The sequence below is a fragment of the Hibiscus syriacus genome, unplaced genomic scaffold (genome assembly GCF_006381635.1).
Source record: "Hibiscus syriacus cultivar Baekdansim isolate YM2019G1 unplaced genomic scaffold, ASM638163v2 tig00019690_pilon, whole genome shotgun sequence".
Classification (NCBI taxonomy): Eukaryota; Viridiplantae; Streptophyta; class Magnoliopsida; order Malvales; family Malvaceae; genus Hibiscus; species Hibiscus syriacus.
In genome coordinates, this window is record NW_024062475.1 from 41,412 (window position 1) to 64,868 (window position 23,457).

Genomic DNA, 23,457 nt, shown 5'->3' on the forward strand with positions numbered 1-23,457 from the left:
TGGGGAGAAAAAAGTGAAGCATCAGGTGCTAATTAAAACCAAGCAGTGAAACCCTTTGTTAAACTGTAAAATCCCAACTTTGAACCAGTCATGCTGGCTCTCTGCCATGCTACCTAGTCCCTACCTTGCTCATTGTGTCCATTATTTTGTGTACTGCCAGAAGCAACACTAACTCTAAGCTACAAATATTGCATCTCTTTCATATCTCCTCACTTTTGTCATTTTCTTTTCATAAATTAAATCTCAAAATTTCCCTAAACATTTAGGGTTCTAAATCATTCGATCAATTCTCATCTGTTGATGATTACTGAGATGTTCATGTGCTCAATCAATTGAATTTATTATATAACAATCTTATATACCCCTCATCCCATTATTTGTGTTTGATATTAACTGTGTCTGATATTAACTATGCACATAGTTTTAGGAGTTACATTTGATAAGAGAAAAAATTTAATGTTCTCTCATTGGTATGATGTTCATCTCTCTTTTTTCGTCTTTACTGATTGGCGGTGGCGTCAATTTTAATGTTTGCCGACCGCGATATTCTTTATTGTTTTTTTATTTTCTAAATCGTATGTTTATTTTCTTTTGTTTTTTTTTCAATTATGTTTGTGTTGCATGTTTTCATCTGCCTTTATGACACATTTTCTTATGTTTTTTTGCTTGTTTTTCGGTTCTTTGGCCATTTTTTATTTATCTTTTTTAAGGGTTTATTTGAAATCGTCACGACTGATCAAGATGTTGTTTATCTGATATATTGTGATATTCCCTGCTTTAGACCCTCGGATTAGATTTGGATACTCGATTTACGTTCGTTGATTGCTTTTCATGACTTTCTAGTCTGATTTACGATTTGTCGGTGGTATTTCAATAGTTTGATCTTTTTTATGGTTCATTTGTCGATGCGATCAAATATGTTTGTATCTATATTTGTTCGAGTTTTTTGGTTAGATTTAATATTTCATTATATTGTCCCTATGTGATCTTAAATCACTAGTTTCATTTTAATGATTGTAGGAAAATTTTCTAATTATGTGTTTAATTTATTATTATAATTGTAAATATTTATTATAATTTAAGATATTTTTTATTTTGAATAAAATTAATTGGTATATATATATATATATATATATATATATATATACAAGTAAAATGACAAAAAAAAAAGTGTTTGGGAACCAAAAGAATGAAGGAGTTTAACAAGGTTAGAAGAAAAACGAACTGAAAGCAACACACGCGCGGGTGCGAATTTTGTGTCGAAGATATGTCGCTGTCGCGATGGCTTTCATTGTTCTTTGGTTATGATCGCAATTCGTGCGCGTGAATTCATTTGTGAGTTTGTTTTCCATCGTGCTGTATACGCGTTATGGGAGGGCGTGAAAGAATTAGTTTAGTTCCTTTTTTTCTGTACGGAAAAGGAAAGTGCTTTAGTACTTTCCCCAATAATATTCAGCCAAGTGGCGTTTTTTGTTTTTGATTTTATACTGTAAAGCAAAAAATAATAATTTTGGGTAAACTACTCATTTAGTACCTACTTTGTAGCCCATTTTCAATTGCATTTCCGACTATGTGAAATTATATATGATAATTCAAGTTATAAAAATAAATCCTTTCTCCAACATGTTTCTTCAATTTTATTTTATTTATAAAAAATCCGATTGGTTTCAATTTTTTTTGTTTTAAGATACTCCACTTTAGTGCTATGCACGTTTGTGTGAGAAAAAAAATAGCAGTAATCGCAGGGGAAATTATCAATGTGGATGGCACGACATGATAAATTTTTCTATGAGAAAATTGTTCATATTATATGAAGAAACAAAAATGGACGCACAAATCTGTAAGAATAGTAAAAGTAAAAAGGTTTGTAGAAGTGCTGCAGGTACAAGCTAAATGGAAAACATGTGTTGGATTGTGTGTTGATTATCATAGGGTTTGTAAGAGAATCCAATAAAGCCTAAGGAGTTGGAGACATGACATGACATGACATTTGGCAAGCATAGGGAGTGGGGAATTCCCATGCCCTTTTGTGTTCAGTCCTCGCGTGTTTCTTATTTTTCAACAACAAAATCTGTCGCAGTGTTCTAGTTTTGTTGACAGAAGTTTCCTCCATTTCGTTTGTTGCTACTGTTCCACGTGAAGGAACATTGTTTCGTTTATAAATAAAATGTTTCTCCTGCTCAAATTAATCAATGTCCCATGCATGGCTTTATTATTAAGATTTCATATCTCGTGTGCTTAACTTTTTTATTAAGGAGAGAGATATTTATAATTTAAGGTTAAATATCGAGATTTAAATCATGATAAAATAATATAAATATCTCATAGTTATTCGATTAGTTAATGAATCTTGTATACTTAAGTTTTATTTAGAATAAAGAATAAAAGTAAAAAATATAATATAATTTATTAGTTGAATGATTCAGATTTGTCATTATTTTCAATATTGATATTTTTTATTCTCATCATTCGTATTAAATAAAATCTTAAAATGTTTGAATTTATACACTAAATATAACCTTTTATTGATAAAATCTTAAAATGTTTTATATATTTCTTAAATTACCAGTATATACCAAAATTTTTAATTAATTAAAGTAAATTATACTGAAATTATTTTCGCATATAATAATAATTGAACCAATATTAGTTAAATAATTTTCTTTATACTTATGGATTAAATGAATAAACCTCCGAGTATTATTGTAAATATTCGGTTCTCTAAATATTAAAATGTTAAATAGTTTATGGGGGAATTCAACACTCTCATAGTTCTACTTGATTCGACGAGATTATGGAAGGCTAAAAAGGTGTCACTTTTCCGTGTTTGGTTCCAAAATAAAACATATCGAAGAAATTAAGTTTTGTTGAAGGATATCTCGATTCTTGAGTCGAAATCTTAGAAATTTATTATTTTAAGGTGAATATTGTTTTTTTTTTACAAAAAAAAATTTAGGTTAGGGTAGTAAAGTCCAGGATTAGTATATACCTAAGATCTGATTGAAAATTATATAGAAATTTATAGATTATCCACCCAAAATGACGATCATAAAATTCAAACTTAACCTTACAAATTAAAATTCTTAAATCCTAACCATTTGTACTGACACTCATGAGCGAGTGTATGGTATTTTAGCTCCGGAATTTTACCTCTCAACCTTAAAGAGAGTCCCAAGAGCATCAATGTTTCGTATGATGCCGTAGAACAGTTGATCCTCTCAATGATGCCAAAATTTGTGCCAACTTTCCCTATAAGGGCTTTCAATGATTCCGTGTAGCAGTTTTGTGTTAGGTAGCGGTGCACCTAGAAATTTTTTCAGGGTTGGTATATATATATGTTTATATTATAAATTTGTAAATAGGTACAACAAAGTATTAAAATCATTATTTTATCAGTGTTATAGACCAGAATCCCTGCCTTGTATCAGTTGCTAACAATTATTATCTTTTCAGGTAAATAACCCAAGTCTGAGTCTGACTCTCTGAGTCATCTCGGACCTGTTGCTTACTCACGGCTTTAATACGTCTGAAAGTGCCCCAGGGTGGCAGGTGCCACCGTCGTCACCCACTGATGGGAGAATTCATTTGGGACCGTACAGTTTTCTGGGGAATGTTGAATGCAAAATTTTGAACATTTAGGGCAACAACAAATGGAAGAACAGAAGTGCATGTGGAGTGTAGAACCATGTTAGGGCTACATGACCCTGAGAAGCTAGACTTAAAACAAGCAGCATTTCACCATTGTAGAAGTAAGCTACCCTTTTGAAAATTGCAACAAAGGGAATCTTATTGAACCCCAAAACCATTTGTTTCATGAACCTGACAGAACTGCAAGCTTGAAAGCAACCGATCAGCGTCGATCTTTAAATGCAGAAAGCAAAAACCCCAAACTCCAAGCAATTGGATGAGCAGATCCGTACCAGAAAAAAAGAAAAAGTAAAACGTATCTGGGGAGAAACAGATACTCGATGTGGGATAAACAATTCAAGGAAGCATATGAAAACAAAATATGAGATCACTGTTGGTGTCATCCATGCAGCACGTTAATTTGTGTATGGAAAATCCACATGCATATCTAGTTTGCTGACGATAATTAGACCCTTTTTGGGGGTAAGGTCAACCCTGCATGGGTTTTGCACCATGTCCTCAATAAAGTCGATTCGCTCGGTTCCAAATGCATCTGAGATTCAAACACCCTACCGTAGTTGTCACAAGGGCGGAGGCAAGGCAATGTGCATTTCGAGTTAACATAAGTCTAGTCATGTATTGGGGCCTTATCTGCGACTTCCATCCAATGTTTTTTTCATGGGCTAGCATGTTAGGAGTCGAGTCTATTTCAAATTTTCTGATGGATCTCTCTTTTGGGCTCTTATGGTTACATTGCACTTCAAACTTATCAATTTTTTCCCTCCCATTTCTAAGGATTTGCCTTGATTAATTCGGACCAACCCACGACACACGCCTGATTTTGGTGGATTAGTCTCCGAGTAAGGATTTTGTGTATATACAACGACTCAAACTTGATACCTTACTTAAACGATATCAAACTGCTTATTACTTGAACCAAACCCTGGTGGTAAACTTATTGATCCTTTCACTAATCTTATATAAATTTAGTGTTATTGCCTTAAAAAATTAATATTATTGTTAAATACATGTCCCAACGATTTTATGGTTGTTCGATAAAATTTTAGAGAAGTAAGAGAGAATCATCATTTATTTAGGTGTAATTACAATACATAAAAAACTGTCATTAATTAAAACTTATGAAAAAAATTATTTTTCATCTGTAAATAAATAAAGAGTTTGAAAGTATAATTTTTTTTAATCTAGAGTGATTATAAGTGAAAATATAGTTATGTGCAAGGAAAGATTAACACATTTATAATGCTTAAAATTAATATTTTCTAAACATGTGTTAGTTCAAATTTTGAAAGTTATAAATTTAAATTTAACATTTAATATTTAAATGTAATCTCTTAAAATATATATATATATATTAATATAATAAATTTATTTAAATTTTTAAAGTATTTAACGCTTTAATGGATCGAGCTTTGACGAGAGTTTTAAATTCGATAAAACAAATAAATATAACATGTGATTCATGCTTAGACCAAATGGTCATTCATCATTTCTAGAATTGTAGCAATCAGAATTGTAGCAATCCATTTATTAAGCAATTACTTATGGTTTAAGACACGTTGACAAGCTTGTCCTTCCAATCACTTTGGGTCAAAGCTGGGTCCACACGATTTTGAGCTGTAAATATATATTATATTATATTATATTTTTATGGGTAAACTACAAGTTTAGTATCTAAATTATCATTTTTATTCTGTTTTGATATCCAAACTTTTTTTGTTTTCAAAACTATGTCTAACGTTTATATCAAGTTCCAATTTGGTACCTTACTGTTAAAAAATTAACATAAATGATGACATGATACTTCTTATTTTTTAATGATGATGTGGTATTATCTTATGAAAATGTGTCAGTATCAACATTAAGCTTTTAACAATAGGTACAAAAATGAAACCTAAACTAAACATTAAGCATATTTTTTAAACAAAATAAAATTTAGGTACCAAAATGAAACAAAAATACTAGTTTAGATACTAAATGTTTAGTTTACCCTCTTTTTGTTCTTAGCTTTTTCACTCTTCTTCATTACTCTTTTAGTTTTATAATAAAAATTATAAAAAAATTTATGGTTTAGGTGAAGAGATGAGATTGATTATATTTTATCTGGTGTTCGTGGAAACATATTCTGTTTTAGTTTCAAAATTCTAATAATTCTAATTATTTATTTTTGTATTTCAAAATTCTAATAATTTCACTTGATTTTATTTTATGTTTCAACACCTTGCTTGATGGCACTAAATTTAACTAATGACTTTATTTAATTTTTAAAAGTTTATAATTCTATTATTTTTTATTCGCTATGGAAAAGTAATTAATTTATTAGTCCTCATAGAGGGGTGAAGTGTTGTAATTAGACCATAAATTTATACGAGAGAAGAAATCAGTTAAAACAAAAACGAGAGCTTTGATGAAACTCGGCGTTTCTTTTTGCTGTGCAAAAGTCTCTCCGTCGCATATCTTCTTCTCTTGTCAGGCAAATTTACACGCTACTGCTTCGCTTCCTCTTATATTTCTCTCTCCTTTTCAGGAACGGAGCTCGAATCATTTTTCTTCTTTTTGGGGTCTTGGCTTTCAGGTATAGCATCTTCTCTTTGTTCAATTAAAGGTTTTTTTCTTCTTCTTTTACTTGTTCATATTTTAATGGATTTTTTTGGAAATTCGTTAGAATTTGGTTTTAATTTCGATACTTTCGATTACCCTTTCTTTATTTGTGCTGAATTAGTGGTGGATTTTATCTGAAAGTGGAGCAACGTCGGTTATATTCGTTTCTTTGTAGGAATTTTCTTCTTGTTAATATGGCTGAAATGCTTTTCATTTCTTTGTTTTGGAATCATTCTGGGTTTGGGATTAACGAGTTGTCGAAGTGAATTAGAAGTGTGATTATCTGTGATGATGAAATTCAATGGTTCATATTTCAGCATTATTATATTAAAAAACCCATTAATTATTTTTTTAGAAATAATCTATGTCAGATTAATTAGAACAATAATTCTCAAATTATCCACACGTAGGATACCTCGGATTTTGCAAAAAGCGAAATCAAACTTGTGTTTTACTAAAAACAAGTTTTATGCATTTATTATTGTCTTTATCAAATATTAAATGAATTTATCCGAAAAAGTTGATGGATCTCGCGTCCTATAAATAAAATGCGAGGTTCATTTAACGCATTGTGTAGGACGCGAGATACTTATAGTTGAGTTTTTTTTTTGGAGTTATTCTTCTTACTAATCTGATATAAGTGTTATTTCTAAAAAAATAATAATAAATGGGGGTTTTTAATATAACAACGCCTCATATTTAGGGGCAATGAAATGTTTGGTCCCACTTTGTGCTTGTAAATGTGCTTGATTCCTTGTGCTTGTTAATTTCTTTTTGGAAACGTGTTCCCATTATACTATAAAATTCAGGGTTTTATAGATAGTTTTCTAAATGTTGGAAGTGGTTGTCCCTTTCTCCTTTGAAATTGCTTATGCTTTATATCAACTTTGATACTTGAACAGTGCAAAGATAATATCCTAGATCTTTAAGTTTTTAATACTTGAACAGTGTAACGATAATATTCAGAATTTCATGAAATACGTAAGTCATAGACTTATTTTTTGTGGAGTTCAATGCATTTTCATTTTCAGTAAGTCGGTGCGAGCAGTAGAGAAAGGATTGTTTGTTAGACTATACAGTCTCAGGCTCTCGGGATGATAACTTATCCGCATTTTTGTGAGGGATAAATATTAACGGATTCATTATAGCGCTAGGAATTAAGTTTTGATCTTATTTTTTTTTTCTTAGATGTTCTTTCTGAGTTCTCTCAGCATGCAATCAACTTGAATGATGAAAACTTTATTGTAACCAGCAATTATAGTGCTTTAGGAGGCTAGACATTTGAATCAATTGCTCAGAAGAAAGTTTTAACTGTAATAAACGTGGATAAAGCCAGGATTCTGAAGTTTATTGACTTGAGATTGAAGCTTCCAACTTGGTGTTTATGTATTCAAGAATTTTGAGTACCTAATAGTTAATATGTGAAGGTACTCATGTTCATCCTACATGCTGAGAAGTTTGTAAGCAAAACATGTGTAAAATCAAAATTTATCTCTGAGAATATTCCTTATCAATACTTAAAGCCTTCCAAAACCTTGTCCCCTTCATTAAACCCCACTTATTTTCTCTGCATCCTTTATAAGCATCTGGCTTCGTCTAACTTACTATTTCCCATCCCTTTCGTTAAGAAAATATATTCTGGTTCTAGGAGAAATTCTATGTAATAAACCAAGAAATTTTATTGTGAAAACATCATGCTTGAAGCCATGAACAAACAAAAGGCTTTATGAAAAGCAAAAGAAAATATCTACTTTTACTCCAAAGTTCGTGATACTGCCATGCTTTGGTGGAGAATTCTTCCATGGTGATTTCAGTTTCCTTTCAGAGTCTTATGGAGCATTTTCTCCTTCATTGTAGGAAAATTTTTACATTAGATGTCTAGTTTTGTTTCACCTTCATATAATGCATGATTGCTATTTTCCCCCTCCTTTTGTTGGCATTGGTGACATTGACTGACAATTTGATTTTCAATGATGTCATTGATGCTAATCCCCCTTTCCTTAAAAAAAACGATGATAATTGTGCTGCAAATGCTGCCGAATACAATTATAGTGATTCTATTTTCATCATGATTCAACTGGCCTTTGATGAATGTATTACTTCTGAAGTCCAAAACTATTCATTTGGTTCTTACACACAAGTTCCAAATTTGCTCTTTCAGATTGCATATTCCACTGCTGTGGTTTATATAGCAAAACTTTGTCAGTGAAGAACGGTTGGGTTAGATGTCACCATGGTTATTATGTCTGGACTAATTGAAGGCCTTCCGGATGCTGTTGCCCTTAGGTGCATAGCACAAGTTCCCTTCTACCTATATCCTAAGTTGGAGCTTGTTTCTCATGCATGGAGAGCTGCCATTCGTAGCTCTGAGCTGTTCAAAGCTCGACAAGAGGTTGGCTCGGCAGAGGAACTTCTTTGTGTGTGTGCATATGATCCAGAGAATTTATGGCAGCTGTATGATCCCATCCACGACCTTTGGATTACTCTTCCTGTCCTTCCCTCGAGGGTCAGGCACCTTGCCTACTTTGGTGTGGTCTCAACTGGTGGAAAGCTGTTTGTGCTCGGTGGTGGAAGTGATGATGTTGACCCATTGACTGGTGACCAAGATGGGAGTTTTGCAACTGATGAAGTCTGGTCATATGACCCTATAATGCGTCGGTGGGCTCAATGTGCATCCATGATCTTACCTCGTGCCATGTTTGCATGCTGTGTTTTGAAGGGAAAGATCATTGTTGCTGGCGGTTTCACCAACTGCAGAGAATCTATATCTCAAGCAGAAATGTATGATCCCGAGAAGGATGTCTGGACTCCAATACCCGATCTCCACTGCACTCACAATTCAGCATGCTCCGGATTCGTAATCGGAGGGAAGTTGCATGTCTTGCACAAGGGGTTGTCGACAGTGCAAGTCCTGGACCAACTAGGTTCTGGGTGGACAGTAGAAGATTATGGTTGGCTCCAGGGTCCAATGGCAGTAGCACAGGGAGCCCTGTACGTGATGAGCCATGGACTCATTGTCAAGCAGGAAAAAGCAGCTAGCAAGGTAGTGGTTTCTGCTTCCGAGTTTCGTAGGAGAATCGGGTTTGCAATGACAGGACTAAGAGATGAAGTATACGTGATTGGAGGGGTAATTGGCCCCGAACGATTTAACTGGGATATCAAACCAATGTCCGATGTTGATATCTTTACTGTTGGGGGCGATAGACCTACATGGCGTCAGGCAGCTCCAATGACAAAGTGCCGAGGAACAATTTTCGGTTGCACGCAGCTAAGAATTTAGGCCCCTACTTTTTTTCTTTTTTTTTTTCTGGTAGGTGTTGGTTGTATGGTGAAAAGTGAACCATTATGTTGAGGCATTTCAATTCCTCTTATTGGAGACGATAAATGATTTAGCTTTCGTGTCTTTGGTCTTGGTTTTCCTCCATTTTTACTATTATTTTCAAGAGGGGATGTTCCTTTCGAAACGAGAAAGTGACATTGATGTTGATGCATAAAATACAGAGAAAAAGGTAATACATGTTATCCCATTTCTAAATTGTCCTCCATGGCTAGGCTATTGACAAAGAACAATAATGCAATGGACTGTTGGGACAGATATTATGAACTTTATGGTCATCTGTGTTCGTACATTGGCGAACAATCTAGAGCTTGGTGAGTGGGATTGTTGCAGAAAAAGACGATCATTATATCCTCATCCGCTGAAACCGAAATAATGGCTTGAAAACTTTGATTTTACAATGAAACTTCAAAGTGAAGAAATTTAGTTTACAATTGATCCTTTGTTACTCTTCCCTCTCATTGCGTAATGTCACCGTCAACACGTAGAGACAAGCCACCAAAGCTTTTACATGATTGGGGTTTCGAGTAGAAAGGGACGTCCCCTTGGTGAAGGAAAAGTCATGGAAAGAAAGAGATAAGGCTAAAGAAGTTAGGTTTCCATGGTGACACTAACCCTACAACGAGTGTTTTCTTGTAGGAACAAGCAACCATGCCCTTTTGTAACTTTCTGCAAAAATAAATATTAAAGAAAACGTGAAGGGGTGTGAGACGGAAACAGATAGTTTCCTCCTCATCCGTTCGACTACGTGCCTTTGTTTCTGAATTCCAAAAAAAGAAAAAAGGAATTTGTTGCTGGATTTTTTTTGGCATGCTTTTTTACTGTAGAAACCCACTAATTCTCATGCATGGCATAGGTCTCTTTAAAAAGCCACAACCTACAAAACCTTTTTAGCTTTGTTTTCTACTTCGCTTTTGCCTTTACCTTTTTCTGTCTCCCCCTTCTGCAAATTGGTGGCTATTATTGCAGAATTGAATGAAACTGATGATTAAAGCAAGGGTTTGGCCAGTGTGTCAAGAATGATAGCCTAGCGCCCAACAACATGAAGTAAAAGTTCAAAACTAGAGACAATCAAGGAGAGAAGCAGAGTCTTAAGCTTTATTTCATCATTCCGTTTGCCTCAAAACGCATATAGATACAGTTCTTTGGTAAGAGCTGTTGTTTCGTGCCTGGTAATGATCATATGCTGTTGCATGGAAGCATTTCAATTTTCCAGGCGAGTCTTCACTTTCCGTATCTCTCACCCTTTCGGTTTCATGTTCTTTGTTAGAGTTCTAAGCCTTTGCTGGTTAGTTGAGTAGTTGTTCCACGTGCCAAGGTGGTTAAGTTGTTGTAACTGAAGAGCAGTTGTTAGCTTCTCCTTCTGTAGGTCTTTATATAGCTTTGCTCTTTGTATGAGAAGTTACGTGAATGGTAATACAAAACCAGATTGCTTTTTCATTCTTAACATTCGTCGACCTTTGTTTTCTGGGATTCAGCAGTGACCAGCAACAAGCAAGCTTCAATGGCTGATCACAATCTCGATTGTTTCCTTCTGATAACCACTTTTGTTTTTACTCAAACCAACCCAGATCCCCCAAAAGATTAATATCAACCGAATCAAAAGGTATCGATCTTGCCATAGTCGATACTCTCGGTGATAAGCCAGTCGAAAACAATGGCTCTTTCGAGACAAGCAACAATAAGGTCTTGTTTGGGACGTCCAAGCTCAAAGTTTCTCCAAATCCTTTCCACAGGGGTGTCTTCTCATTTAAGAAATGGAGCAGTCTGAGGATTATACATGCGTGAAATCATACGGACCTAACCCGAAAACAACTCATATATACGATAACCGCGTTGTAAAGAGCTGCTGCAGTACATTAGATGAGCCTGAATGTGCACCAAAGAGTGATTATTTTCTCAGCTTTTGCCACACATGCAAGAAGAATCTTGAACAGAAGACAGAAGATTGACATTTACATTTACAGGTTCACTTTCCTTCTTCCTCCTCGAAACCCGATTTGATTTTATTAGGTATAATGCATAATCTGATCATTTGTGTGCTTTTTACAATGCATAGGGGAGAGCTTTGGGAGTGCCAATATCAGGAGATGATCCTCCATGGAGAGGAGAATTAAGAACAATTTCATTTCATCAATGATTTGCATAAATTAACTTTATTTTTGGTTTGTGGGTGTAAAGGTTGTAAGTTATATTATCTTTGTAGATGAACGCTTAAAGTATAAAGCGATTAAAATAATAGCAGTAGGAGGGAAAGTTTGATACTTTGTGCAGAGTTATCAACAAAGAGGAAGCTTTTTCATGCATGCAAAATATGAGCATTTCAGGGGCTCGAACTACCAGTTTTAAAGAGAAACTACATTCCCATCTATAATAATATAATAGCATTCCAATAAATTCATATTCCGACTTAATAAAGCATCAAAATGCATAAATAGAAATTAAAAAAAGTCACACTGCACTTTGAAGTCTTGAACATTAACATGGCACTTTAAGCAAAACACGAAACTCGTCCAAAAGAACGCGTAAACAGACGCTGAAAACAAACATTTCCGAGACAGTTGATGGATACAGATATGGTTCCTAAAAGCTTGCATTAAAGGCAACTAACACCAACACATCTACGTTTAACAAAAGCCTCCTGAAAAGACTTAGCCCAGTGGCAGCTACCTGTTGAAAATCATAATAGAGCAGAGCATTAGTAATGATTAACAAAGAACAAGATAACATTAAACATCTTGAGAAAGGAAATACCTTGTAAGTAGCTTGGCACAGTCAACAATCTCAATGAGAGATGGCTCCGATGGAACACGGTAACAGAGCGGGGCGGTAGGCACTAGGATGAACAAGACACGAACAACACTTCCAAATGGGGATGGAAATGATTAACCTAACAAGTTTAAGAGATGACAAATAACCACTTTACTTTTCCTTACCACCTTTTTCTTTACAAAAAACAGAAAAAGATGATAAGGGGAAACAACGGAGAAATCCCAAGTAAGAGTGTATCAAGGATATTTGATTGTTAAGCAGCCAATTCAGGCAATGCTGGAGAAAAGAGAAGAGTTGTAAGAAAACGAAAGTTCATATAGGCAGGCTAATTTAGTCTAAGGTTGTAAAAAGAAACAAAGGGGCATTGAAATTAGACTCATAGAAACTAAGGGCAACACTAATTGTAGAGCAAGGAAAAAAAGATGAGAAAAAGAATACAAAAGAAACCTAAGGAATTTGGATAAGCAATTTAGTAAGGGATCTACCGACTACAGTATATACACTGTATCAGACACTTAAGGAGGAAATCAGCTCAAGGACAACAACTAAACGGACATTAACCACCAAGTACTTGATAGAGTAAAGTCCTACGCTACTAAGTATATAGTTTCCTTTGAACCCATGGGATAAGAAGGAAGTCATCAGTTTGAATTCATGTCAATCCAAAGAGGGCAGACAATGTTTGATTCTAATGAAAGCTCCCCTTAGCTTCCTGAATAGCCGAGTCATCTTCCATCCAAGCTTACAACACCCAAAAATGCATACCTTCAGCATCGAGTCAATCAAAAGTTCCCATAACCAGCATCAAACTCTCATAAACCACCATAAAGGAAAGTTCGGAGATTGTCGACCTGCCATTGCCATTACTTTCTCATTTCATCACCCAAAGAAAGCTTAAACCAACACATACCGACCCATGCTACCAACCATCTTATTAAACCTATATACAATCTAAAACTAACTCCAAAATTTGCACAGCAAACTTATTTACAGGAGCTCAAGAACTCCTCCACTCATTTCAGTAATCAGTATCGTCGAGGTTGAGAATGCGACGCAAAGCCTTAGTCGCAGACACAGAGTCAGCACTCCGAAAAAGTTCAGCTACAGATGGGCTAAGCTCCCTTGTAGGAGATGCAGGTGCAGACTTAGCAGTTTGGTGAACATCGACAACAGGGGCAGCAGCAGGCAAATCAAGTGACACAGTCCTCTTCATCCGAAGCGAGAATTTGGGAATAGGCAAAGAACTTGGTGGTGGCGAATTAGAATAAGCAGGTCCAGCCCAAAGCTCAGAGTAAAGAAAACCTTCCCCAGAAATCTCCTCAGTAAAAGGCTTACCATTTCTAGGGGTTATATTGCTGTTGATAGGAATGGGAGAGCTTTTCATGGTAGCTTTCCCTTTCGAGTGTAATCCATCAGCAAAAGGAGATGGTGTTTTGGGGGAAGACGGTGAAAAGGGAGGGGAAGATGGCTTTTTGGTTAAAAGAGTAGAGTTATACTTAAACGGGGTCGGGAGTCCTGCTCTGGATTGAGAAGTCCTGCAGTTAGCCCCTCTGAAATTTCTAGATGGTGGTGATGACCCAAACCCAGCAGGCACATGTGGCTTCACTCTGCTACAGTATTGATTCCTATGTTGCGCCACCACAACAAGTGTCTCCATAACTTTGCTTAATTTCGATAATCAAAACCACAAATCCAACGATTTCAGCTCGGTCCTATTACAACCCAACAAAGAAAAAGAAACCCAGTCCTTCTAAACTCCCCTAAATCCTTGTTAAGTAGACTAAAGGTAACAACTTTAAAAGGCAAAATCATGCCCAGAACATCTCAGTCATTGCAGATACAAATTAAGATGGTAACTAAAATCGAACCGATTAACTTCTGTCTAGAACTACTGGGTCAGAAAACTCCTTAGATTCAAATAAACAACTCACAATTTTATAACCTCGAATCAGACAAGACCTTCATAGATCACAACCATCAGTCATCAAAACTGCAACAAAACAAAAACAAACTTTAAATAAAAAACAAGCATGAATCAGAGGGTAATTTCTCGTGGAAGCTTGGGAGAGGAAAAACTACCGGAAAAAAGTGTTTTCCCTTGAGAAATGTTGCAGATCGAAGTGAGATGTAAATATTGTTTAGATCTGAAAACGGAGTGAAACTCGCTTCTTTTTTTCGTTTCCTTCTTGTTCTGCTGGAGAAGGATGATTTCATGTAAATGAGTTCTTTGTGTCCTTTGATTTCAGGGAATTTAAACAAAATATATCTCTATTTCTTTTGTTTTGGGTTCAAATCATCAAAAACGCCATGGAATTGAGAGTGGGGATGTGTTGGAGAGGTTGGGAGATAGAAAGGAAGCAGACGCTCACGGATCTGAAATGACTTTCTCACAGTTAAATTTAAATATCATTCCATGTACCACATGTTCCTCCATCCCTTTGTTTTTTTACTCAAGTAGTCCTCGTCGTTTTACATGATTTATCATTTTGATATTTATAAATTTTTTAAGTCTAATTCGGCAAAATACCTAAATAACGAGTTTAAAAAAATAAATTCTCTAATTAAGGATTATCATATTTTTTCATTGCATTGTGCCAAAATAGTTTACCGATCTAATTCTATTTTTTAACCTTTCTACGTATATTTAAATTTTAATTATTTTTTATGTTTAAGAATTTAATTGTTTTATTTTTTTAATAATTGAACTGTAATCAATAACAACCTAAAAAATTGTAAATTGGGATTTAATTATTAAATAAAAATAAATAAAACAAACCTTTAAATTTTGAAATTGAGAAATCAAAATTTAGATGTATGAAAATACAAAAATAGATTTATAAATTAAATTTTCTTTCGAATTTACACATCGATCCAATAAGATAGAATGTTAGATTTTTAAAATTAGAAAGCTTTTGAAGTAAATTTGATATAAAATCATTGTTCAAGGTTGTATTTGATGTTTTAGCAATAGTTTAGAGGTAAAACTAAATATTAACCTTTTTGTTAACGTTATCACGTCATCAATTTAACAGAAATAACAGTGGAGTGATCATTTTATTACAAATTGATACGTTAGTTACCAATTTGGTACTTTGAAACTTTAGCAGGGAAAGCGAAAACTTACTGGAATATTAGTGACCATTGGTGTAGTTTATCCTAAAAAATAATTTGAATAAAATTACTTATTTGTATTATTAATTTTTATTTTTTAAAAAATAATTAAAATAAATATTTTTAACAAACGCTTAATTATTAAATCAAACAATAAAAAATGTTTCCAAAATTACTTTTAACCTTACTTTTCAAATGTAATATTAATTACTTTAATTATATTTTCGTTTAATAATGATATTTAGTCTATTGATCATATAATTCAAAACAAACATAATAAAAATTTATTATGAGACAATTCCTCTAATATAATTCTTTTTATTTTAAGAATCGAATAATATAAATTAATAACCCTAATATTAATATAAAACGTGAAAAATCTCACCGCTCCCTACCAAGATGACAAAAGATATACACGTGTCGGATTTCTGTTGAATTCATTTCCCCACTCTTTTACTCTAGACCGTCCGATGAGAAAAATGAAGGGAGCATCCACGTTGTTCCTTTCTTTGCCTGGTGGGTTGAAAAAGCTGCCAAAGCTAAAAAAAAACGAAACGTTCCATTCAGCTTTTACTTTGGGTTTCCATTGCACGCCGAAAGCCATTCCAAATGCTTTTCTTAATTGTTAAATATATTGAGTACAGAGTTTTGCTTTGTCCCCCTGATAGGCTCAACTTTAAAAATAAAATATAAATTTATCTCACACTAAATAAATTAAGGATAAGTTATATAAATGATCATTTTCGTTCTGAGTTTTATACTTTTTTTTAATAAATTTAAATAACATAATATTTGATCATTTTTATTTTGTTCTAATTAAAATATTGTCACTAAAAATTAACGGACGTTAAATCTTTGACGGTTTACTGACGTGACATGATAAATAATAAAATTAAAATTATATCATTTTCACATAGATAATTCGTGAATTAAGTTTTGGTCGCTTTCCTTTTATATTTGTACACTTTTACTCACTAAATTTAAGAAACATAAGTTTTAGTGACTTACACTATCATTTTATTAAGTTTTGGTCACTTGGGCGTTGAATGTCACTAGTTTGATGACGTAGCTCGTTAGTAAAATGGTTTAATTTTTATTTTAACCCCTAAACTTTAGACAAAATACTAATTATAAGTGTTTTTTGTAAATTCAAATTAGTTTAAGGACAATATTTTAATTTATCCATTTTTAATAGGTTTTCTTCCCAGTCCCATTATTGTTCATCTTCTCTATGCTTTTCTTCGGACATCTTTGCTCCATTACTTTCTTTCAAGGACTCGTGTTGTATTTCAAGAATAATGTAAGATTTCTAACTTCTGGTAACAAATAATAACACCACAAGTTCAGATAAAACTAAGGGGTAGGCATCTAGATATAAAATGAAGCCAAGTAATCTCAATTATATAAACTAAAATTCAATTTTCAAAGATTGAGATTGCAAAATGTCAAATCCAATAAGGAACAAGAAGGCAAATCAATGGATCCAAATAACTTAATAATTGAATATCATTCTTCGTGGTGATTTCCCCTTTAGAAAGCACCTCTAGTGAAACATAATCAATGAATTTAAACAACCCGATAATTGGATTTGTGAATTCATCCACTAAACTCAATCCAAAATCCACAGTCTTTAATGTCGAATCTTTGTTTTTGCTCAAGAGCAAGCAATTTCCGATTATAGATCCCTATGAACAATGTTCGCCTTTTGAATCACCATTAACACTTGTGGCCTGCGCGACATTACACATCATCACCACCGCATCGACCTCCAAGTATGTAACACCTATAACCCGTATACATCTCGAAATACAAGTTAAAGATGTTAAATCAACTTTACATACATTCAATGATCATATACGCTTAAAAACTTGTTTCATTTCAAAAATTTTCATTTTTCAACTTTAAACTATTTCATCAATCGTGTAAAATCATAAAATAATATTTAAACAAACGAATCCAGTTTTAGGCAATAATTAGGGTGTTTAATGCTATACTCACAAAATATTTAAAAATCTATCTAAATACTGCTTAATTAGAAAATCATTTTAAAAATAAATGTATATATATATATATATATATATATATATTCAATTATAAATACGAATATAACTAGACTAATAAAAAATAAAATGTCATAGTTTACTATTACATACCATTTAAAACAATTCTGATAAAACATCATACAAATATAATATACATGCCACTAATAAGTCAAAGGTAAGATGTCTTACTGATACTAATATTAAGTATGATTTTTTTAAAAGAGACTCAAGAGGCTCCTAACTTCACGTTCCTTTCTCTATTTGAACATAAGCATGAAAATCATCACACTCTAAGTAAACTTAGTGAGGCAATAACATAGCTAAGGTGAAATAAAACATTAATATCATAATGTAGTATAAACATAAAACTGTAATTTAAACAAAAATATTAAAACTTTCAAACCGAGCTATCTAAGCCGTTTTTCTCTTGAAAACTTGAAAATCATTATCTCATGATTTTATAAAAAATCATGTAAGTTAACATTAAATATAACAAATAATTATTATTCTTTTCATTCATATTAGGTGTGGCAAGGGAATCTGATGTGACAAGAAGACCGTTCGAATTCCTCCACTAAATTTTATCAAATTTAAAATTTGGTTCCAACCAACTTTATAACTTAAAACTCCAGCATTTCAATATTATAAATCAACATTGAGTTCTTGAATTAGCACATTTACACGCTAAGATCCCACAATTCCCAAAACTTGCTATATAGTCCTTTTTACTATTTCAAGCTTCCAAATTAACCCCAATTGATCTATAAATCACATAGAATACTTCTAATATCAATTCTAGACCATAAGAAGTTTTTCAACATTTCCCCCCCAATTTATTCCCCTATGGTCGAATATATTAGGTTCCTATAAGGCTTGATTTCCATTCAATTTCATTCATAAATTCAACTTCTTTACATCAAATTCATGTTCTTCTAATCATCACAACTTCCTTGCCATAATAATTTGTGTTATCATATATTTTTAATATGTTTTTAGGGAATCTGATTTGACAAGAAAACCTTGGAAGGTGTGCCCCTTGAAACGCATTTGGAAGGCACGCTTCAAGAAAAATATTATAAAAGATTGGTAAAATTTGGGCAAATGGTGCTAGATAGGTAATATTATAATTTAAAAAATTCATTTAATTACTCACTTTCAAATTATTTCTATTTCAGTCACTCTAGTTTATTTTGTTTATAATTTTTGTGATATGATATTTTTTATTAGTTTTATTAATATAATTAAAAATAAAAAATAAAATTGAAATTTAGAGTGATTAAATTAGGAGTAATTTAAAATTTAAATATATAATTTTTTAAAATATTAAACTTTAGTGATTAAAATATAAGAGCGGGGAAATAGTTGAGTGATGAATAATGTAAGTTACCTATATAAAAATGTAACGTGTAAATCATTTGTTAAGTTTTTAATAGTGAAGTACTAAAACAAAAATAAAAACGAAACAAAAATTAAAAGTTTAGGTATTAAAATGAATCTAGATTTATAGTTTAGGTATTAAATGCATAATTTATTTACAAATATAAAATAAATTTTAAAGAGATTATTTTATCCTCTTGCTCTCAAAATATTTTAAGAACATTTGATTTAGAAAACGTAAGGTTGTCTTTGGAAATAATATTACTGAAATATAACATTATTATGGTCTATGGGAATATTGTATTATCTTCTTTTATTTGTTTAGCGGGAATGTAAAATTATAGTGTTTGGTTGGAGAATATAAGGTTACTTAAATACATACTTTACCAAATTATATATTCTTATGATATATGTTTTTAAAAAAGTTAAATATTAATATTAAATTATTTTTTTGAATTAATCATTGGTATCTGATCTATTGATCAACTAATTCATATTTGACGCCAAGATTCGAACTCCTGATCTTACTTAAGGAATCTAGTGTCTCATCCCACTAGACCAACTAGTTATTGGTATATTAAATTATAAATATTAAATATTTTAATCATTATATTATCTAACTTTTGAGAAGAATATATTTAATATATAATTAATATATTAAAGTTATATATTTAAAAAAAATTATAATTATCATATTTATTTATATAAAATTTAATATAATATAAAAATAATATTATAATGGAATGTAAGATATATTTTTTACTAACTTAAACTTATATATTATTTTGAATAATTATATGTTTATAATAATATTATTTTTTACCTCATAAAATTATAAATAATTAATATATTAAATGTTAAAAATATAAAATAATTTTAAATGCTCAAAATTTGTAATATTCTACTCAATTAAAATCTTTGTATATTATTATTATGTTTATAATCTTGAGTAACATATTAAAAATAAAAACTGAGAAGGATCATTATAAAAATTATTTATTAGTATAGGAGTATTCATGTCCAAAGTGTTGGGAATTGTCTAATACCTAAAATTTGAAGGTAATGATATTCTCAATGTTTTAACAAAAAAATGTTATTATTGGCAAAATTATGATAATAATATTTTTGTGAATCAAACATATAAATGTAATTTTTGAAAAAAGTAGTGATATTTTCGCGAACTAAACGTCCCCTTTATGTCATATTATTAAAAAACTAATTTTTCTTCTAATATTTAATGTATTATTATTTGGCGATATAGATGAAATATCAGTATTTTCAAATTAATTTGATTTTAAGAAATTAGATTCAATTTGAAAATAATTATATTCGACAATTTTAATAGATTAAAGAAAATGATAAATAGTGAGATCGGTTGGGGATATTATGTTAGAGTGGATAACCAAAAAAATTGTAATAACATATAATGATTTATTTAATAATATTTAATATTAATATCAGATTTGGTAATTATAATGATTACTTATAAATCAATTACGTAATTAACATATAAATAAATATGATAATCAGATCTGATTAAAAATATTAATTAAATCATTAATAATTATGTTAAGAGATTGTATTAATAGTCATATTAAGAGATTGGATTTCGTTAAAAGATATAAAAATTTAACTAATATATGGATTATTTTAGAGATTTAATTAGTTCAGAGTGATACGAGATATATGATTTAATTAATTAATTTAAATTAAGATTTAATAATTAATAATTTTAATCAAATTTAAGTGAACAAACTGATAATTAGATTTAATCAAATTTAAGCTCGAACAAATTATGAGAAGTTCTAACGTACGGCGACCTTAATATACGGCTAAGAAAATATGTTATCGGAAATGTTATTATTTTTAACATTTAACGTAAAAATTACCTAAAACATTATTTTTTTAACATTATTTTTGGTAAAAATAATAATATTTAAATAATTTTTTATCAAAAAAATTAAAATAATAATAATATTTTTTATAGCATATTTTCTTAATCATACATTAAACTGTCACACGTAATACTTCCGTACAAATTATAACTCAAAAGAACTTAAATTTATATTTTGATGTTCTGGTAAGTACGTATCACCTACCATATGACATAGATTTTCCATACGTCTCTTTCAAGTGCTAACACGTGTAGTTAAAAGTCACGTTGTCGAGACAACAAGACACCACCGTGACCAAGGTTGTCTGCCGCACCGAACCAGCGGCTCCGTCCTTAAATAATCCCCATGCAACCGCACCACATTCACATTGCTCCTTTCCTTTCTTCATTTCACTTTACAGTCTCAATACTTCACTAAACCATGAGCCAGCAACAACCCCGAAGGCCTCAGCCTGATTATTCCCGAGTTCAAGAGGAGCCCATCAAGTACGTTGACGTTTTTAACGTCACCGGTGAACTCGCTTCGAAATCTATCGCACCACTAGATGCATCCGCCATGCAGTCGGCTGAGACCACGGTTCTTGGACAGACGCGGCGAAGTGGTCCTGCATCTGTCATGCAATCCGCAGCCAATGTCAATGAAAGGGCAGGAGTCGTTCGCCGCAATCAAACAGATGTTACCGGAGATGAAGGCGTCACCGTAACTAAGTCCACCGCGGTTGGCGAAGTCTGGATCACCGAAGCCGTTGAGGGACAGGTAAACATTATAAAAACTTGTTTAATTATTAACCTGTTATATATCAACGTTATCTTGTTGAGAAAATTAGGTTATCGGGCAATACATTCAACCCGAAGTTCCAGCGGATATCACTCCGACATCATCGTTCGGTACCGACCCTATAACGGTCGGGGAAGCTTTGGAGACGGCGGCCTTATCTGCTGCCGATAAACCCATCGACCAGAGCGATGTAGCCGCCATTCAAGCGGCTGAAAGAAGAGCTACTGGGTGTAACGAGACACTGCCTGGCGGTGTGGCGGCAGAAGCACAATCTGCGGCCACCCGGAATTCCCGAACTATGCGGTCCGAAGATAAAGCCACCCTCTCCGACGTTTTATGTGTAATAATCCCACGTTACACCCGAATCACTATTATACTATGGAGTGGTATTAGTGAGAAAAGAAAAAGTAATTAAAAAGGTTTGGAAAAACGGTGCAGGATGCAAGTTCAATGCTGCCTAAAGACAAGGCGGTGACGGCTGAAGATGCCGATAGGGTAGTGGCGGCGGAGATGAGAAATAATCCTGACATGACGACCACGCCTGGTGGAGTGGCTGCGTCTATGGCTGCAGCAGCTAGGCTTAATCATAATTTCACACCTTAAATCGCTCCAAATACCAATTCGGTAATCTTAATCGGGCCCTTTTTATTTGAAGTGAAGTCATGTATGGTGTGCTCTACGGTTTTGAACTAGTACATTTGAATGTCTTATGTAGATAGATGGTTTTAAAATAATAATTTATGTGTTTTGGTCCATTTGTGCTTTAATAAATGCTCATCTTTCTTCGTTGAGATGGAACGTCAAGAAAATGTCTCGTCTTGACCAATTTAATATTATCATATTACACAATATATAAATCAACTTAATATCCTTATGTTACACAAAAATGTAAGGACAAACAGAAATGATCATTAAAAAAAAACTTTAGACACATTGATAGGACCATTAATATATATTTTATCTGGAATATTCTACACATAATAATAGAGCCATTTATAGGATTTTATGTGGATCGATGCTTTCTCTGAATTGTCACTGTCAAGCATAAATCTCCTTGGGTTTCATTCTACCTCACACACATGACTAACAAGGATTATTGTCCAATTTCTTTACAGGTCAACGGTAGGGGCTGTGGTTTTAGATTGAACACAAGCAAAAGGGTAGTTGGGTTGAAGCAGATTGAGCCCACCATGTGGTACCTCTGTTTGGCTGGACCATCCTATTCCACTTACCCTAATCCGCAACCAGAAGGGCCTTCCCCCCCCCCCCTTTTCCTTTCGTGCATTAGCAACTTCAATTAATTAGGGTACTTTTAAAGCAAGCATTCATTTAATCTCCCTCCAAGGTCTTTCTCGGTGGTGTCGACAGCCAATCTAGGATCACATTAACCTGTTTTGCAATAAATAATCTAGGTCATTCAATAAACTATATCATTAGTTAACAATTTTGTTTTTTCTTTTAAATAGACGTATATCTTAAAATATAAAAAGTATTAATGATTTGGACTAAATTCGATTTTAAAATTATTAAGTGTCTTTCGTGATCAAATGGAACGTTATTTTCTTAAAAAGACTCGAATTCGGACGATAATATTTACAATATATATCTTATTAATAGACTAAGAAATATTATATATACTTACTATTTTGTTCTCATCTCAAATTACCTAACCTTCTTAAAACTATACCTACAAAGTTAAAACACACAATGATATGATGTGAACATATTAGTCTACTTGCCACTTTAAGTTTTCAATGTCATTTTAAAAATAATTTTATATTTTGTGAAGGCGAGTGAGTAATAAATTGTGCACATGATTAAACGATACATTGGTCCATGTTGCACCAAAAAGGGTGATGGATATATGCTTATGTCATGTCACTATTAATTAGAGAAACTA

The 23,457-nt window shown here is 32.5% G+C and overlaps 3 protein-coding genes and 2 long non-coding RNA genes across 8 annotated transcripts in view; 4 read left to right on the forward strand and 1 right to left on the reverse strand.

The window, feature by feature from the left end:
• On the forward strand, nt 1-12,090 carry LOC120209697. Its single transcript, XR_005524430.1, has 3 exons — nt 1-13; nt 44-45; nt 12,022-12,090. It is a non-coding gene; the product is annotated as an uncharacterized LOC120209697 (long non-coding RNA).
• LOC120209693 (F-box/kelch-repeat protein SKIP30-like) lies at nt 6,055-9,710 on the forward strand. 3 transcript variants are annotated; one of them, XM_039208627.1, is made up of 2 exons: nt 6,055-6,220; nt 8,408-9,710. In XM_039208627.1, the coding sequence occupies exon 2, from the start codon at nt 8,480-8,482 to the stop codon at nt 9,524-9,526; it is 1,047 nt and encodes a 348-aa protein (XP_039064558.1). In that variant the 5' UTR covers nt 6,055-6,220; nt 8,408-8,479; the 3' UTR covers nt 9,527-9,710. The 3 variants fall into 3 exon arrangements, with proteins under 3 accessions (XP_039064558.1, XP_039064560.1, XP_039064559.1); XM_039208629.1 differs by lacking the exon at nt 6,055-6,220 and having other exon boundaries at nt 7,935-9,526; nt 9,561-9,710; XM_039208628.1 differs by lacking the exon at nt 6,055-6,220 and adding an exon at nt 7,939-8,050.
• LOC120209696 lies at nt 10,313-11,885 on the forward strand. The gene is made up of 2 exons (XR_005524429.1): nt 10,313-11,550; nt 11,643-11,885. It is a non-coding gene; the product is annotated as an uncharacterized LOC120209696 (long non-coding RNA).
• LOC120209695 overlaps nt 12,025-23,457 on the reverse strand; it is an 18,371-nt gene continuing 6,938 nt past the window's right edge. Inside the window, exons 2-4 of one of the 2 annotated variants that reach the window (XM_039208631.1) lie at nt 17,866-17,876; nt 12,338-14,036; nt 12,025-12,253 (exon numbers count right to left, since the gene is read on the reverse strand). In XM_039208631.1, the coding sequence (XP_039064562.1) occupies nt 13,374-14,012 (639 nt within the window). In that variant the 5' untranslated portion in view covers nt 14,013-14,036; nt 17,866-17,876 and the 3' untranslated portion in view covers nt 12,025-12,253; nt 12,338-13,373. Of the gene's footprint in view, nt 12,254-12,337; nt 14,346-14,434; nt 14,714-17,865; nt 17,877-23,457 lie in introns of those variants that run through there. The other variant, XM_039208630.1, reaches the window with a different exon arrangement.
• On the forward strand, nt 21,195-22,160 carry LOC120209699 (late embryogenesis abundant protein D-34-like). Its single transcript, XM_039208634.1, has 3 exons — nt 21,195-21,536; nt 21,607-21,897; nt 21,996-22,160. The coding sequence occupies exons 1-3, from the start codon at nt 21,201-21,203 to the stop codon at nt 22,158-22,160; spliced, it is 792 nt and encodes a 263-aa protein (XP_039064565.1). The 5' UTR covers nt 21,195-21,200.

Coding starts and splice junctions, on each gene's coding strand:
- LOC120209699 (XM_039208634.1), top strand. CDS start 21,201: ATGAGCCAGCAACAACCCCGAAGGCCTCAGCCTGATTATTCCCGAGTT. Junction 21,537..21,606: donor CCGAAGCCGTTGAGGGACAG/GTAAACATTATA, acceptor TGAGAAAATTAG/GTTATCGGGCAATACATTCA. Junction 21,898..21,995: donor CCCTCTCCGACGTTTTATGT/GTAATAATCCCA, acceptor AAAACGGTGCAG/GATGCAAGTTCAATGCTGCC.
- LOC120209693 (XM_039208627.1), top strand. CDS start 8,480: ATGGTTATTATGTCTGGACTAATTGAAGGCCTTCCGGATGCTGTTGCC.